Source organism: Mercenaria mercenaria, chromosome 19, assembly GCF_021730395.1.
Source record: "Mercenaria mercenaria strain notata chromosome 19, MADL_Memer_1, whole genome shotgun sequence".
NCBI lineage: Eukaryota > Metazoa > Mollusca > Bivalvia > Venerida > Veneridae > Mercenaria > Mercenaria mercenaria.
Window position 1 is genome coordinate 37,577,502 of NC_069379.1, and position 15,296 is coordinate 37,592,797.

Here is a 15,296-nt window from a genome sequence, read left to right on the forward strand (position 1 = left end):
GAAATTCCCGTGGATCCATTTTGGACCAGAAATCCTGACACAGTGCTTGAGAACAGAAACAAAAAAATAAAAATAAAGAATGGCCATGATTGCCTTTGAACGATTTTTCAACACTTAATACCTATAGTTCGAATTAGTCTAAACTTTAAAAAATATTTAATTTGGGCATTATCAAATTAAGAACAGCCAACATGATAACTCGCCTGGAAACAAAGTAACGCAGTCATTTTTTACCAAAATACAACTTGATTTTAACTTCCGCGTCGCTGAAATGTTTGGAAGAATAAGTTAAAGCAATTTGTTTAAAATCCCATTGTTTCACCCCCACCCACACACACACACATTTATGGAAGGATAGGGGTGGGGTAGGGGGCATATAGCGTTGCTGCTCTCTGTACGTCCGTCTGCCCGTATGTACGTCCCGAAATCTGTTTGTCATACTCCCCACACACAATTAGCCTGATTTGCTTCAAACTTTCACAGATATGCAGATGGCCATAAAGGAAGGAACTTTTGCTGTGTCTATTTTTATCACAGTTATGGACCTTTAATAGCTTTGCTAATAGAATATAGAGCAATATCTTGTGTGTCAAACTCCTCAAACACTACTGAAAGAATAAGTTTGAAGGTTTCACAGATGAAGGATCTTGATGTGAAGGTGACCATTAGAATTGAATTATTTTCTCTAGCTATTTTTCTATAAGTATGGCCATCTCATAATTTCACAAAATAGACCATAGTGAAAAAATTTGGTGTGTTCAACTCCTCATATGTTTCTACACAACTGAATTCAAAATTGCTCCGATGAACAACCTTATCTGAAAATGACTATAAATGATGAGCTGTGACAATTTTGACCAGTGTTATATATTTCACATTATAGGGTATAGTGAAGAAATTTTGTGTGTTCAACTGCTCATACACCTAGAAGGCATGGGTTCAAAGTTGCATAGGTGGAAAACCTTATCATGAAATTGCGCAGTTTGTTTGGGCACCCGTGTCTAGTTATATTCTAAAGAGAAAAAGTTGTCGTACAAATGGAGCATTGTGCGACAACCTTCAGTTATATACCTACTTTATCGCATTTCTTAATGACATAAGTCTGAATTTTATACTGATCTACGTTCAATTTGCTCTCCAGTAAAGCTTGTCTGTAAAGACCACACTAGTGGGAGATGAGATGTTTAGGTCTTTTCCGATTGGTTGTCTATCAACACGGGTAATTTAACTTTACACTATTTATGATACAACGGGAAGAGAAAATATTGGTCTTTATAAGGAGAAAAAAGTTCTGCCATTTCCAGAAGAATAAGTAAATTAACACAATAGATATGGCAATTTCAAACTTGGTACTTTCCTGTTTAAAGTCTAAGTTTAAAGCTGCAATACTTTCTTTTTGCACGGTCACTGTTATATTTGCACAGGTTTTGATAGAACTCAGCATGAACATAAAATTCGACAGTCATCCTATAGACATCCTACAAAATGATCACAAATTGAATAGTCTCCATTTTTAATTAAAGTTTAGGTTTCAGTTTAAACGTTGAAAAATATAGACCCTGGTGCAGAAATGCAATATGCTCGTTTCATTGACAGTGCAGAATCAAAACGAGAAAATATCTTTTTGACGAACTGATGGAAGGCATAATTAAGAAAGTGGCCATGTAATGGATTGTTTACACCAAATATGCAGTGTTACATGTGAAATAGTCCAAAATGTATTTCCATGTTGATGAAGTATGGTATTATGAATAAGGATGTAGCAGTTATATTGTATAGCTAAGTTTTAGTGTTCATTGTTTTAAGAATAGATCTAGACCGCTTTCGTTGTTTCAGTTTTATACATTGAAAAAATGTCTGCATAATTTCTCAACAGCAATTTTCACGCAAGCATTTTCAGAGGGTATTGTTTTTCAAAACCGATTAATGTGCTTAAATGTAACATGACATCTTATCTTTTTATTAGCTCACCTATCACGTAGTGACAGGGTGAACTTTTGTGATCACCCTTCGTCCGTCGTCCGTCCGTCCTTGTGAACACGACAGAGACATCATTTTGTATTTGATTTTAATCAAATTTGCACTCAGCGTGTATGGGCATAATGTCTCTGTTCCTTTCGGTTCCTGGCCAGATCCCAACATGGGTTCCATAACTCTGCTATTTTTGGCTTGTGAACACGATAGAGACAACATTTTGTAATCATTTGTTTGTTTGTTTGTTTTGGGTTTAACGCCGTTTTTCAACTGTATTTCAGTCATGTAACGACGGGCAGTTAACCTAACCAGTGTTCCTGGATTCTGTACCAGTACAAACCTGTTCTCCACAAGTAACTGTCAACTTCCCCACATGAATTATCAGAGGTGAAGGACGAATGATTTCAGACACAATGTCTTTTATCAAATCGTCTAGGAGAACATACGCCCCGCCCGAGGATCGAACTCGCGACCCCGCGATCCATAGACCAACGCTCTCCCTACTGAGATAAGCGGGCGGATTTTGTAATCAACTTAAATAAAACTTGCACACAACTTGTATTGGCATAATATCTCGGTTCCTTTCGAAAACTGGCCAAATCCCATCATGGGTTTCAGAATTATGGCCTCTTAAAGGGACAAAATTTGCTACTTTTTGCTTGTGAACAGGGTGGAGACCACATTTTGCAATCAACTTTAATTAAATTTGCGTTCAACTTGTATTGGCATAATATCTCAGTTCCTTTCGAAAACTGGCCAGATCCCATCATGGGTTCCAGAGTTATGGCCCCTTAAAGAGCCAAAATTTGCTGTTTTTGGCTTGTGCAAGATCCAATCTGTCAGATCCAGTCATAGGTTCTGGAGTTATTTTATACCTGATTACCTCCCTTGATTTCAATCAAAATGAATTTGTATAAGTAAGTACTTATAGGACTCATTTGAAATTTTATTCCTGTTATTAGTTGGACTCAGACAATCAGGGTGGATAACTATGGACTGATTTTATGTCAAATTACCTCCCTTTATTTAAAATTAAAATGGGTATATCTCCGTAACTAATGAAGATACTGATCTGAAATTTCATTTATGCCATCAGATGGACTTGGACAATCAGTGAAGATACGTATTGACTGAATTTTTGACAAATTACCTCACTTTATCTTTTATTTTAATGAATATACCTAGCAGCTTCTAATGAGATTGGTTTGAAACATTACTTGTGTCTTCCATGGTAAGAAATTTCTACTACTTCTTACTTTTCTAATATATTACTGTAAAGGCTTGTACTCTGTATCCTCTACATGCATTTACCAATGCATGATAACCTTCCCTGATTTTAATAAAAGTGGATTTTTCTCAGAAAGTATTTATAGGACTTATTTGAAATTTCATTATTGTCATTAGTTGGACTTAGACAATCAGGGTAGATAACTCTGGACTGATTTTATGTCAAATTACCTCCCTTTGTTTCAAATTAAAATTGGTGTATCTCAGTAACCAATGAAGATACTGACTTGAAATGTCATTTATGCCATCAGATGGACCCGGACAATCAGGTTAGATAACTTTTGACTGAATTCATGGCATATTACCTCCCTTTATTGTATGTAAATGAATATACGTCAGCAGCATCTAATGAGATTGGTTTTAAATGTTATTTAAGTCTTCCAGGGTAAGGAATAGTCATGCTAGTACAGAAATGCAGCATTTGAGCCAAGGACCCTCAAACTTGGTATGGAGATTGGCAATGACTAGTATGTGACCCATAGGTCAAAAGGGACTGTTACAAGAAAATATTTATCCTGATGATATTTAGAGTGTATGCCTGTGTGATCTATGTCAAAACTTGATCTTATCATTAAGAGCAGTGGTACTCAGGTGAGCGATATAGGGCCATCATGGCCCTCTTGTTATTGATAAGAAGACATGTAATGCTAACTGGCTATATATGGTTTTCATATCATTGAAATAATCTGATGTACTGAAATTGAGGTCTCAAGATTTAATTGTTTATGTGATATAAAGAAGGAACTGAATTAGTATACTGTAACCTAATGACAGTGTGAAATTTCAGCATTCTACGGTTTTTAAGACAAGCCATGTGCGCGTTAAGATACATTCATTTTATGAATTTTTATAACTGTTTTTTTAGATGAATAGAAGAAAAAGAGCTTTGTTATTATTTGATATATAGATGAAAAAGCTTTGGTATTATTTGATATTTAATGCGCTTTTAGATTTGTTCAAGCATGTTTGAATCTTGTTTTTTTTTTCTCAATAATGTCTGTGACAGCGAGTTATTTTGAATGTTATTTTAATGTCCAGGTCCCACGCATCCAAATGTCTGTGACAGAACTGCGGGTAACTTTGAATATGTTTTTTAGTCTCTAGGACCCACATATTTCAATGGATGTATCAGCAGTGCGGGTAATTCTAAATGCTATTTTAGTGTCTGGGTCTTGCATATCCAAATTTCTGTGACAGTATTTTTTGAAGTACATGCAATGAATTTTGTATGCCATACTTCTACATCATCTACATACACATTCACACATCACTTATTCAAGATGTTGCAAAAAAAAAAAAAAAAAGAATTCCACCGTTTCAAACGAGTTTTCAGTCTTTTTTTTTTTTTAATGAAAACTACATTTCGTTTGTAGAAATAGGAATATGTTGATAACAAAAGAGTCATTAAAGTAGTACTTTTGAACTGTAATGATGAGTTCGGCTATCGTGGAATTTGCCAAAACAGAACCTTCACAATTTTACGTAATCACGCGGAAATTGCCGATGTCATAATAGATCCACTACCTTAATTCATTTTTGAAATTTGTATGATGGGGACTTATGAAAAATATACTGGAATGAAGTAAATCTACTTTCAATCAAAATATTCTTTCCAGTAAAAATATTCTATATTTATGCACAATTGTAAAACGATTGATGCTGTGAGCCTTACTAAAACTGCTGTAAAAGTCGGATTAAAATGTACTAAAAGTTCTGAATTAATAATTCTGCCCTTGAACAAAAAGACGTTACAACAAAAGAAAACAAAACAGCTATGACATAATATTATATATTTATCTTTACTCAAAAACAGTCAAATGAGTAAAATGTGGTTAAGACCATTGGAAAAGACAACAGTTTGAAATAAAATGTCTTTTTTGCATGCATATAAGATCAGAATATCTTTCACTCGTAAACACACTGTCGTGCATTTTTACTTCTATCTAAGCCACTTGTGACCATATATTTTAATTACATCTTGTGTTCACACGGTGAAATGTATTTCGCTCGGACAAAGAAACAAGCAAATGTCATCTGGACTTGCACATTAAACCCAGTGTTCTCCAGTTTAGGTATGTTCATGTTCAAAAACTCTCAATACTTAAGTGGGCATATACCGTCAAACATGTGCGAAAGACAAGTCCGAATACAGGCCATTATTATAAAACCACTATCTTTTCTTTTCAATGTGCACACAAGTATTTATCATAATTGCAGCATATTTTATAAAATTACACATTTTATGAACACTAAAAAATTGTTTTGATCATTATAATACTTTTCTTCATTGATCAAGAATATATCATGAATTTATCTTAATAGCAGTGTAACATTACTTGTAATTGTTTAGATTCAAGCAACAATGAAGAAGTTATTTGTTTAAATGGATATCTAATTTGAAATAAGGAATCCGGAAAAACTAGTATAACGATACATGTGACCAACGTTACTACATCTCGATATATAAACCCTGTCTCCTACATCTAACATGAAAACAATCGATTCCGTTGCTGAATTATATCCCGTTTCTGATCCGACACCACTATTTAACCTATTGTATTCGTTGTTGTTAACGTAGAAAAAGCAGACACTTTCGTAGACACCTGGTAATCTAAACATAGTTGCTGTGAAGAAGTAGAGCCCGGGATATTAACATGTGAACACCCCAGTAGACATGTTGTATCCATGTCCTGTATTGTACGTTAGAGTTTGGTACTTCAAAGGACTTCCAGACGATTTATCAGGGTTATTGACAGAGAACCCAACTGCTTCATCTTAAAGAAAATAATTTGAAAATTAGACAAAATCACAGAGATAATCTCGCCTTGATTTGTCTCCCATGAATTGCATGTTGTCACTCACCATTTTGCCATGTTAAAAAAGCTGGTGTTTTACATTTCAAGACCTACTATCTTCATAATTATGCGTAAATAAAGAACAGCCGATGAAAAAAGAGCTTGCAACGAATGTCACAAGGCTTGTTAAATTAAATTTTCGAATGAAATGCAAACGAAGTTATTGCTGTCTTTGTTGGTTATAGATATGAAACATTTATGTAACATATCATAATATTAACAACAGTAACAACCTTCATACAGTTACAAAAGTGCCAACAACTACATTTGTATTTATAAATTTAAAAATTCATTCAGGGTACTTACGATATTTAATTAAACCATTGATCGTCACACTTTTTATCATACCAGAAAGTGTTGAATTGATAACTGCGAGTTCATGTTGATTTTGTGTCAGAGTGGCCTGTAATGTTACCATTTCGTAGTTAGTTACATTACTTCTTGTTTCAGTCTGTTTCGTTAAATTACGAAATAGTAATTTCAGAGCAACATTCTCGTTTGAAATATTATTTAGTCTAATATGGATTTCATTTTCGCCAAATGTTAAGTTGTTCAGTTTTGTTTCTACAGCAGCAAGCTTGTCTTGCATATAGCTGCTTGAGTTAGTCAGGTTTTGAAGCTTCACTTCCATGGCGTTGAAATCGTTTTTATATAGGCTGGCCAAGTTTATGAGTTTCATATTCACATCTGTTAGATTGTTACGGTTGATTGTGAACAAGCTTGTCAAATTGTTCAGTGTCGTTTCTATATTACGTTTTTCTGATTGTGTTGTACTAGTTCCACACTCTATTGTTAAATTATTCACACGTTTTTCTAAGACTGTATACATTTCTTCTAGATATTCCCTATTATTTTTCTCCTTGTCCAGTTGTTTTGAGACCTCTGTATTGAATTGTTCCATTTGAACTAATCTAGCGCTCATTTCTTTCAATTTCTTCACCATTTCATTTTCCGTTTGATTAAGTTTAACATCCGAATTCTTCTGCATTTGGTCTTGTGCATTTTCAAGCTGGTCAATTTTGTTGCTCAAAGTCGTAACAATGTTCTGCAGCTGAAGCCTCGAGTTCTGTTCGTTTACAATCAAATTGAGCAGGTTTTGTATTGTTCTGTCAGCACTAGTCTGAGAGCTGGAAATTCCCGTGGATCCATTTTGAACCAGAAATCCTGACACAGTGCTTGAGAACAGAAACAAAAAATAAAGAATGGTCATGATTGCCTCTGAACGATTTTTCAACACTAAATACCTATATTTTCAGTGTCGTCCTAACGTTAAAAATTTATTTTATTTGGGCGTTATCAAAAAAGGAAAACAGCGAACATGATAATTTGCCTGGTAACGGAGTAACGTAGTTTTGCTTTTGTTATCGTTTTGACCTAAATACAGCAAAATCTTAACTTCCGCGTCGCTGATATGTGTTGGAAGTATTTGCTGAAGAAATTTGTTTAAAGTCCCATAGTTTATGTTATATTCTAAAGAGATAAAGTTGTCATACAAATGGAACATTGTAATATCATACGTTTGAAAATTAGACCTCTTCTTTAAAAACTAATGCTTAACTTCGATATGCTCTACAGTCAAACCTGTCTTTAAAGGCCACCCTAATGGAAAATGAGAATGTGCATTTTGTTGGCAGGTTATCTCTGACTATTTATGATCCACTTGGAACAGAAAATAATGACTTTTATAAGAAGGTTTTAAAATAGTGGTCTTTGTTTAGGGGTGGATTATAGCAAATGTTTGACTGTATTTATGTTGAATGGCGACACTTAAGTTGAAGGAAGGTAATATAACTGCAAAAAAGGGTCTGCCATATCCAGTAAAATAAGTACATTAACAAACTACATATTGTAACTTGATCTTATCCTGTTTAAGTTTAGTTTACGTTTAAAATCATTTTAACTAAGGGCGATAGGTCCATATTCTTCAACGTTTAAGTCTATAATTTTCATTGATGTAGGTTAAATTTCTGTAGGAAAGTTCTCACATTTCGGAATCACAGCTGATAATATTTTATATTATGTATGCAAGGGTGTTTTTTATATAAAAACTAGTTAGCGTCCCTTTTATTATTCTACTGTTCAACATACTGAGGCTGAAGGATTTTACACTTTTACCCTGCTAAAGTTCTAAAATGGACAAGTCCCTCATTCAATTTTGGCAGTATCACATATTATTCAAAGGGATGTTAACTGAAAATTTACTGACTGAATAGCGAACAGTGCAGACCATAATCAGACAGCACGGGTATGCAGACTGATCTTGGTCTGCACTAGTCGCAAAGGCAAAAATCACTTGCCGCCAGCAAGCTAGAGCTTAAAGTATATATACTGGTATAGTAGCGACCAGTTAAGAAAAAAATCATTTAAATAGAAAGAGAAGAGTCTCTTCCGGTTTATATTTTGCAATAACTGGTTCTCAGCTGCAGTTGCTAGAAGAGAAAGTTAGGTGATGTCTCTGTATGCATAGCCATTTATATTTATGAACATTATATTATATATACTAGTATGCGCTTATTTACCTGCAAACAATACTGCTTTCAGTGTTGTTCGAGGAAAGTTATTTAAATCCTGAATTCGATAAAAAAAAGTGCATTAAATGCTTGTCAAATAAACAAATGAATTAAACATTTCAATGGACAACACATGTACCTACACAGATGTGCATAACGATGTAGTAAGTTGACCCAGCAAATCTTGAAGTCATGTATGTCCTTCCTCTATAAATAAAATATATATGAAAATCCCTTGGAAGCTTAGGGCGTAACTAATCTAATTATGGCAGTTTCGGTTTGATTGGATCTGTTCTTACAGGGTAATGAAAAAGGCGAGCACTCTTCACGTCCCGCTAGCACCGACTAAAGCGAGTTTCTATTATTTTGTTATAGTGAAATTGAATAGGCTCCCAAACATTTATTATGTTGGGCCTCTTGTCAGATATGCATACAATATTGTTAGTGCACACTCATTGTCACTGTATATTTTCCCCATTGTAGCAACATGAAAATATGGTAAGTAAGGGTACAGATATGTTTGAACTAAAGACTCTTCGAGGATTGAGATACAATGTTTCTTTTCAGGGGACTGTCTCGACCCGGTCTGTGATCCCGGCTATCACGGCTCCAACTGTAATTTTACCTGTCCAACAAACTGCGTACCAGATCCTGTTTCCGGTAACCCAGTCTGTAACTTCCAGTACGGTAACTGTACAAACGGCTGCATAGACGGAAGGTGGGGAGCTTTCTGTAACCAAGGTTGCAGTGTTAACTGTGCATTCAGTCCCGCAGCAACGGAAACAGGTACGCAGTGTTATATCTTAAAGATACATTAGACCATAAATATGACCTATTAATTACTTCATACTGTGTGTATTAACAGTAGTACTGTTTGTAAAGGTTGAAACAGTTTATAGCTAAGCACAGTATAAATGAGCCGCGCCACGAGGAAACAAACATAGTGGTTTTGCGACCAGCATGGATCCGGACCAGCCTGCGCATCCGCACAGTCTGATCAGGATCCATGCTGCTCGCTAACGGTTTCTCTAATTGCAATAGGCTTTGAAAGCGAACAGCATGCATCCTGACCAGACTGCACGGATGCGCAGGCTGGTCTGGGTCCATGCTGGTCGCAATTGCACTATGTTGGTTTTCTCATGATGCGTCTAAAATGTGAAATAGCACTATTCAAACTATTTAAATTTACGTGACAATCAATTGTATATGTAGCTGTACAAACTCAGTTAGTTTATATATCTAATTATATTTACTTTATTTGATGATGATTATCTACATTTAAAATAAGTATCTAATAATGAACTATTTTAGTGGTAGATTCGCATTGGATTTTTTTTAATTGTGTTTCGCTTTCATAGCTGTACAGTTAGGTTCCAATAATTGTATTTCTTCTATTTTCTGTTTTATCTGCTTTATCATTTTTCAGTGTCATATATATACTTTCTGTGCCAAACTTGATAGGAAAATGAACATGTTGAAAAAAATCACCCGAAGTATGGGCGAGTAGCTTTTTCGATCGTAAGAACACAAGCCTCCTTTTGGATAAACCGTGCTGCACTCTTCCTACATTTTACAGTGCGATGAATACGAGTTTGCTCATTGGTTTGTGTCTTCTGAAGATAAAACATAACATGATTGGCAACCGGGATATCCTTTAAAGTAATACAATAAACACATTTTTGTCCAGGAAATACATATTAACTTCCATCTACCACAGGGCCACTTTGCGAGCAGAGAACTGGAAACTGTGACTATCAGTGCAAGCCTGGGTACTTCGGGCACGACTGTAGAAAACCTTGTGAATCAAGATGTGTTGATGAAAGGTGTGATATCACCGCGGGCACCTGCTTGGCATGTAATGTGACCAACCCTGGCTACCTCTGCCCGGAAGGAAGTAAGTGCTCTATTTATTGCATAAGTATTTTCTTAAGATATTTGACCCGTAAAGACACTCGGCGATTTCCGTGCGATTACGTCATCCCAGAATTTGATTTCGGTGTTCTTCGGCCATTACCTTAGGCTCAAACAAACTCGTGACTTTCCGTACCTGCCGGAAAATGCCGAAATCGCATACGGAGAATACGAAATCAAACGGAAATTCTTGTAGAAGGAGTATGTGGAACGATGTATACCAATTGTTTTTATATATCACAGAATTCAACTCATCCAGCGAAATCTCGACTGCGCGGCATTCATAAAAATTAACTTTCAGTTATTGACTAAGTTACATCCAAAATAATAAGACATTTGTCCGTCTCAGGTAGAAGTTTCGATGACTTTAATTCTCTAAAAAAAGGGAGGTCATGTTATTATATTTGAAATTTTCTAATTTCGGCTTTTGTTAGCTTTTTATATATTCCTTGATACTTATACTTCAGACATCAATGTAGATTAACGTAGATTAACGCACACATCGCGAAAAAACGGAGAACGCCAAAATGGCGTCAAAGAATACGTGATTACGCGGGTACTACCTGAATATACACTATAACTGTTGCAAACCACATGCTCTTTCTATGGGATACTGAAATCTTTTAAAGTTGTTTTTGGATCTAATGGCAAATATCCTCCTGATTTATTTAGATAGTTTTGTTAAGTTTTGTTAAGTTTGGATTTGAAAGTAGCTGCTTAAAGCGTCATACATTTTGTTATGTGGGTAAACGGACAGTTTAGGCTGATAACTACCAAATCAAATGTAAGCCTACGCAGGTCTAGTCACAAGTACTTCAAATATAAATAGTCCTTGCCTTTCTTCCCATACTCGTGCCCTTTCTCCGAGGTAGCATCTTGATTTCTTTTACTCTACTGCGTTTCAATGTATCAATAACATTGTGTCGGAATTTACATGTTTAGGATGCAACCCATGCTGGAGAAAAAAAAATGTGACAAAAGTACTCTATGTCTCGAAAAGACATATTGAAGGAAGCGTAATAATGAATCATAACTTTCTGATATAAAACTAACACCCGTTTTTCTTTTCCCTTTTCTATAGTAGCAATATTGTTCCTTATTACAGAATAGGTCTTTGAATATCTGATATTCCAGAGAATGTCAAAATAACGTTTAGTAGGTGGATTTTATACGACATAGAGAACAACCGGATTTAATGGTGTTTACCCTTAATTACACCGAAGACGCTCCTGATAGTTTAAATGGCCGCCGTTTTTTTTTTCTTTGTTTTTGGGTTTTTTTTTTTTTGTTTTTTTGTCATTTTAACGTGGCCATATAGAGAACTGAACAAAATGTCAACGTTTACATCGACTTAATTTAGTTGTTTATATTGAATAATCTTAAATATTTACATCAATTATGCCTTTCTGATTTACATCGAATTCATTGTTAGCACTAAAATTTCAAGTAATATATTTGTTTTGGGTCTTAACCCTTATCATACTGGACACGACTGATTCTGCCTTTGCAACCAGTGTAGATCATGATCAGCCTGCATATCCGTGCAGTCGCACATCCGTGCATTCTGATCATGATCTGCACTGTTCGCTATTCAGTCAGTATTTATTTAGGTAAGCACCCCTTTTTAAGTTATTGAGAGTTCACGGAATAGATTATGGCATATTTAGTACTTTTTCATTGCTCAGACGAACGAAGCCCAAATGTTTAAAACAAATTTATTGTTTACATAGACTCCCAATATTTATGCCAAATGCAAGAAATAATTCCGCGCGATAAGGGAGGTGACACTGTATTTTACAACATATTAAACATCGGATGAACTTACATGTTACATTGAATTCCCTAATTCAAATTTATTGTTTACATCCAATTCATGTATACTATATATACCTTTCTTCAACAACAGAAGGAATTATCAAGAGGGTATTTGCCAGATTGATAATGTTAAGATTTGTACAATTGAAGACATGATCACAATGTTGCTTTGTATATCGTGGTCGAACCGTCTTTCGAACCTCTTAATTGTTGACATGGGCTGATACTTATTTGCGGTAAATGTTAAATAAAATAACGAATCAGCAATGTAAAATAATCATTTATAAATACCTTGCAAATATTAAGTTACTACATCCTTCGTCAGTTATCCAACAATCGTCCAAAGTTTCCCACCACCCTAACATCTAAAACAAAATGGCGGCCAAAAATAGAGCACCTGCTTTCGAACCTATTTTTAAATTACAGCACAGTTCAAAAAAAATGTTCCAAAAGTCTCAACACTGTAACAGTAATTAACTTTGAACTTTAAACAATTCATAACAGTTATTTATTTTCTATTCTTCAGTGTTTGTTTGGTCATGGCAAGGGCAGATAAACGTATCATTACGCCTAATTACTCTCTGCTTGCAGCAGTAGATTAAGTGTGTCCAGTGTTTACAACCTGGAGAATCACACTGGGCCCACTTTGTAATCACCAATGACACACAATTTTTCAGTTGAGCTGGCTGAAACAATTTGCAGACGCAGCATTTGTCCTCATCTGGCATATCATCATCAGAGTCATCAGTGTTTGAATCTGTATCTAGAAGAAGGTTAATGTGTGATGGTCCAGGAGTAGGTTCTGGGTGGTGGAAAACAATGGGCTGTACATATGGCTTTTCTTTGCTGGATGACTTCTTACAGACCTTCTTTGGGATGTTTGACTTTGGTTTCCTGGGTGTCTTTGTTGGCTGTTTTACTATGGGCTTGGGTTTAGTAATAATTTGTTGTGATATGTCTGAACTGGTGATTTCCTGACCAGAAACAACATTACTGAAAGTTTTCTTAGCTGATGCCTGATGGAACTCCTTTTTTAATTCAATTACAGTCTCTGCTGCCCGGAAGTATGCATTTAGGTCACACTGAACATCAGGAACCTGTTCGGATGGCTCTTGAACAGGAGCAACATAAGGCTCTGATGGCTTGAAGTTGTCAGTACTTATGGCTGTTCTGTCAAGAGGAAATATGCCCGTTTTCTGAAAGGCTGACTTGAGGTTGTTATTTGACAGTGCTGTTACATATGAACTAGAAGCCAGAGCAGCAACATTAAACCTGGTAATTTTCGATGATGGATGTTCCCTCAGAAACTTATGGCATGTGTTGTTGTATATCTTCTGTAGGGGCCCAAAGCACCCTACATCCAGGGGCTGAAGACAGTGGCTTGTGTGGGCAGGCAGCACAAAGAGAATTATATTGTTCCTTTTAGCCCATTCAAGTACAGGAACATTGATGTGCGATCTGTGTCCATCAAATATGACAAGTACTGGCTGATTACTGTCTGGTCTTTGTATGTATTTGAGAAAGTGGCTCTCTAAATATTCATGAAAAATGACTGAGTTAGACCAGCCAGTTTTTGACATAGTTCCAGCTGAACCAGAAGCTGCACCTTGAAGCAAGTCTTCATTCATCCGCTGCCCTTTAAACACAAAGAATGGAGGCACTTGGGTTCCAATGGCATTTCCTCCACCAATGATTGTGGTTACAGCTGACCTGGAGGAAGTTATTGCAGGTACACTTGCCTTGCCACCCACAATATATGGTGGTGAGTGCTCTGTCTGTATGCCCTTTTCGTCAATATTATATATGCACTCAGGTTTGTTGAGAAGGTTATTGTTCATGATTACAGTTTCTAGGTTTGTAAAGTAACTGTTCACTGCCTGTTGAGATGTGGATGCAGCTCTACATTTTGTTAAAGCTCTAGGCTTAGTAACTCTAAGCTCAGGCCACCTTTTTCTGAAGCCACTGAACCACTTTACAGAGAGAGGTTTGTCAGGAGAACGTTTCTTCAGAAAAACTGCATAATCACTGGCTTTGGAAACAACTTCTGTGATGGTGAATCCATACCCAAGGTCTGCCATATGCTTTATATGTTCCACCAGTTTAGCCTCCTCTTCTTGAGTGAACAATGGACCTGGTCCTGTCATCAGTGTTTCTGGGTCAACACGGCCTTTCACACGATCACGAAGTGTATTATGTGGAACACCATACTGCCTAGCAGCAGTCTTCACAGGAATGCCCGTCTCTTTAACCAGTTTATAAGCATTAAACAATGCTGAAGGAGAATATCCCTTGTGCTTCATAGCTCTCTTCACTGGATTCAACTGAAATATAAATTGAATCAATTAAAAAATTTTTTTAAAAAATCATAAAAAGAAGGTGAAAAAGCAATGGATTTCAGTATTTGAACAGTGCAGTAAAAATTGAGAGTCACATGATTTCACCATGGTCACGTGACCTCTGCAGCAGCCGAAGAGAGCGAGGTCAACTGTCAAAAACTTTGAGCACCTTTTATGTTAAAACTGGGTTGAAATTCTATTGGTTATATATTGGGGTCAATAAAGTAATAAGAATTTTATTGATTTTTATCTTAATTGGAAGAAAATAGTTAATACTTACTTGTTTATGACGCATAATTTTTGGTTTGACAGCTGTAGCGTGTTGTTTGTAAACAAAGCACCGATACTCACAAATTGATGACGTAATGCGCACTTGTGCATGCGTGAAAATCGCGAGAAAATGAAAGGTTCGAAAGGAGGTGGGGTTCGAGAGAAGGTGCGACCACGATAAATGCTTAAAAGCTATTAAATCAGATCTGTAAGTCTTTTTAAATAGCATTTAAAAAACAACCACTTGTATTATACCGTACAAGTGGGAAAGTAGCGTGTTATATTGGATCCATGTGAAGTTAAAGGTACATTTTAAATGTCAGTAATATGAAAAGTAT

At 35.8% G+C, this 15,296-nt stretch overlaps 3 protein-coding genes across 11 annotated transcripts in view; 1 reads left to right on the plus strand and 2 right to left on the minus strand.

The window, feature by feature from the left end:
- The window catches only part of LOC123542023 (multiple epidermal growth factor-like domains protein 6), a 93,368-nt gene that overhangs the window by 29,777 nt on the left and 48,295 nt on the right, over positions 1–15,296 (plus strand). For all 9 annotated transcript variants that reach the window (XM_053531920.1, XM_053531921.1, XM_053531924.1 and 6 more), the window contains exons 10-11: positions 9,194–9,412; positions 10,344–10,520. In XM_053531920.1, the coding sequence (XP_053387895.1) occupies positions 9,194–9,412; positions 10,344–10,520 (396 nt within the window). The remainder of the gene's footprint in view (positions 1–9,193; positions 9,413–10,343; positions 10,521–15,296) is intronic.
- LOC123543136 (uncharacterized) lies at positions 5,037–7,485 on the minus strand. Its single transcript, XM_053531932.1, has 2 exons — positions 6,423–7,485; positions 5,037–6,035 (listed from the first exon to the last, which is right to left on the minus strand). The coding sequence occupies exons 1-2, from the start codon at positions 7,324–7,326 to the stop codon at positions 5,911–5,913; spliced, it is 1,029 nt and encodes a 342-aa protein (XP_053387907.1). The 5' UTR covers positions 7,327–7,485; the 3' UTR covers positions 5,037–5,910.
- Positions 12,617–15,137, minus strand: LOC123531825 (uncharacterized). Its single transcript, XM_045313089.2, has 2 exons — positions 14,969–15,137; positions 12,617–14,673 (listed from the first exon to the last, which is right to left on the minus strand). Exons 1-2 carry the CDS (start codon positions 14,981–14,983, stop codon positions 12,868–12,870), a joined length of 1,821 nt encoding a protein of 606 aa, XP_045169024.1. The 5' UTR covers positions 14,984–15,137; the 3' UTR covers positions 12,617–12,867.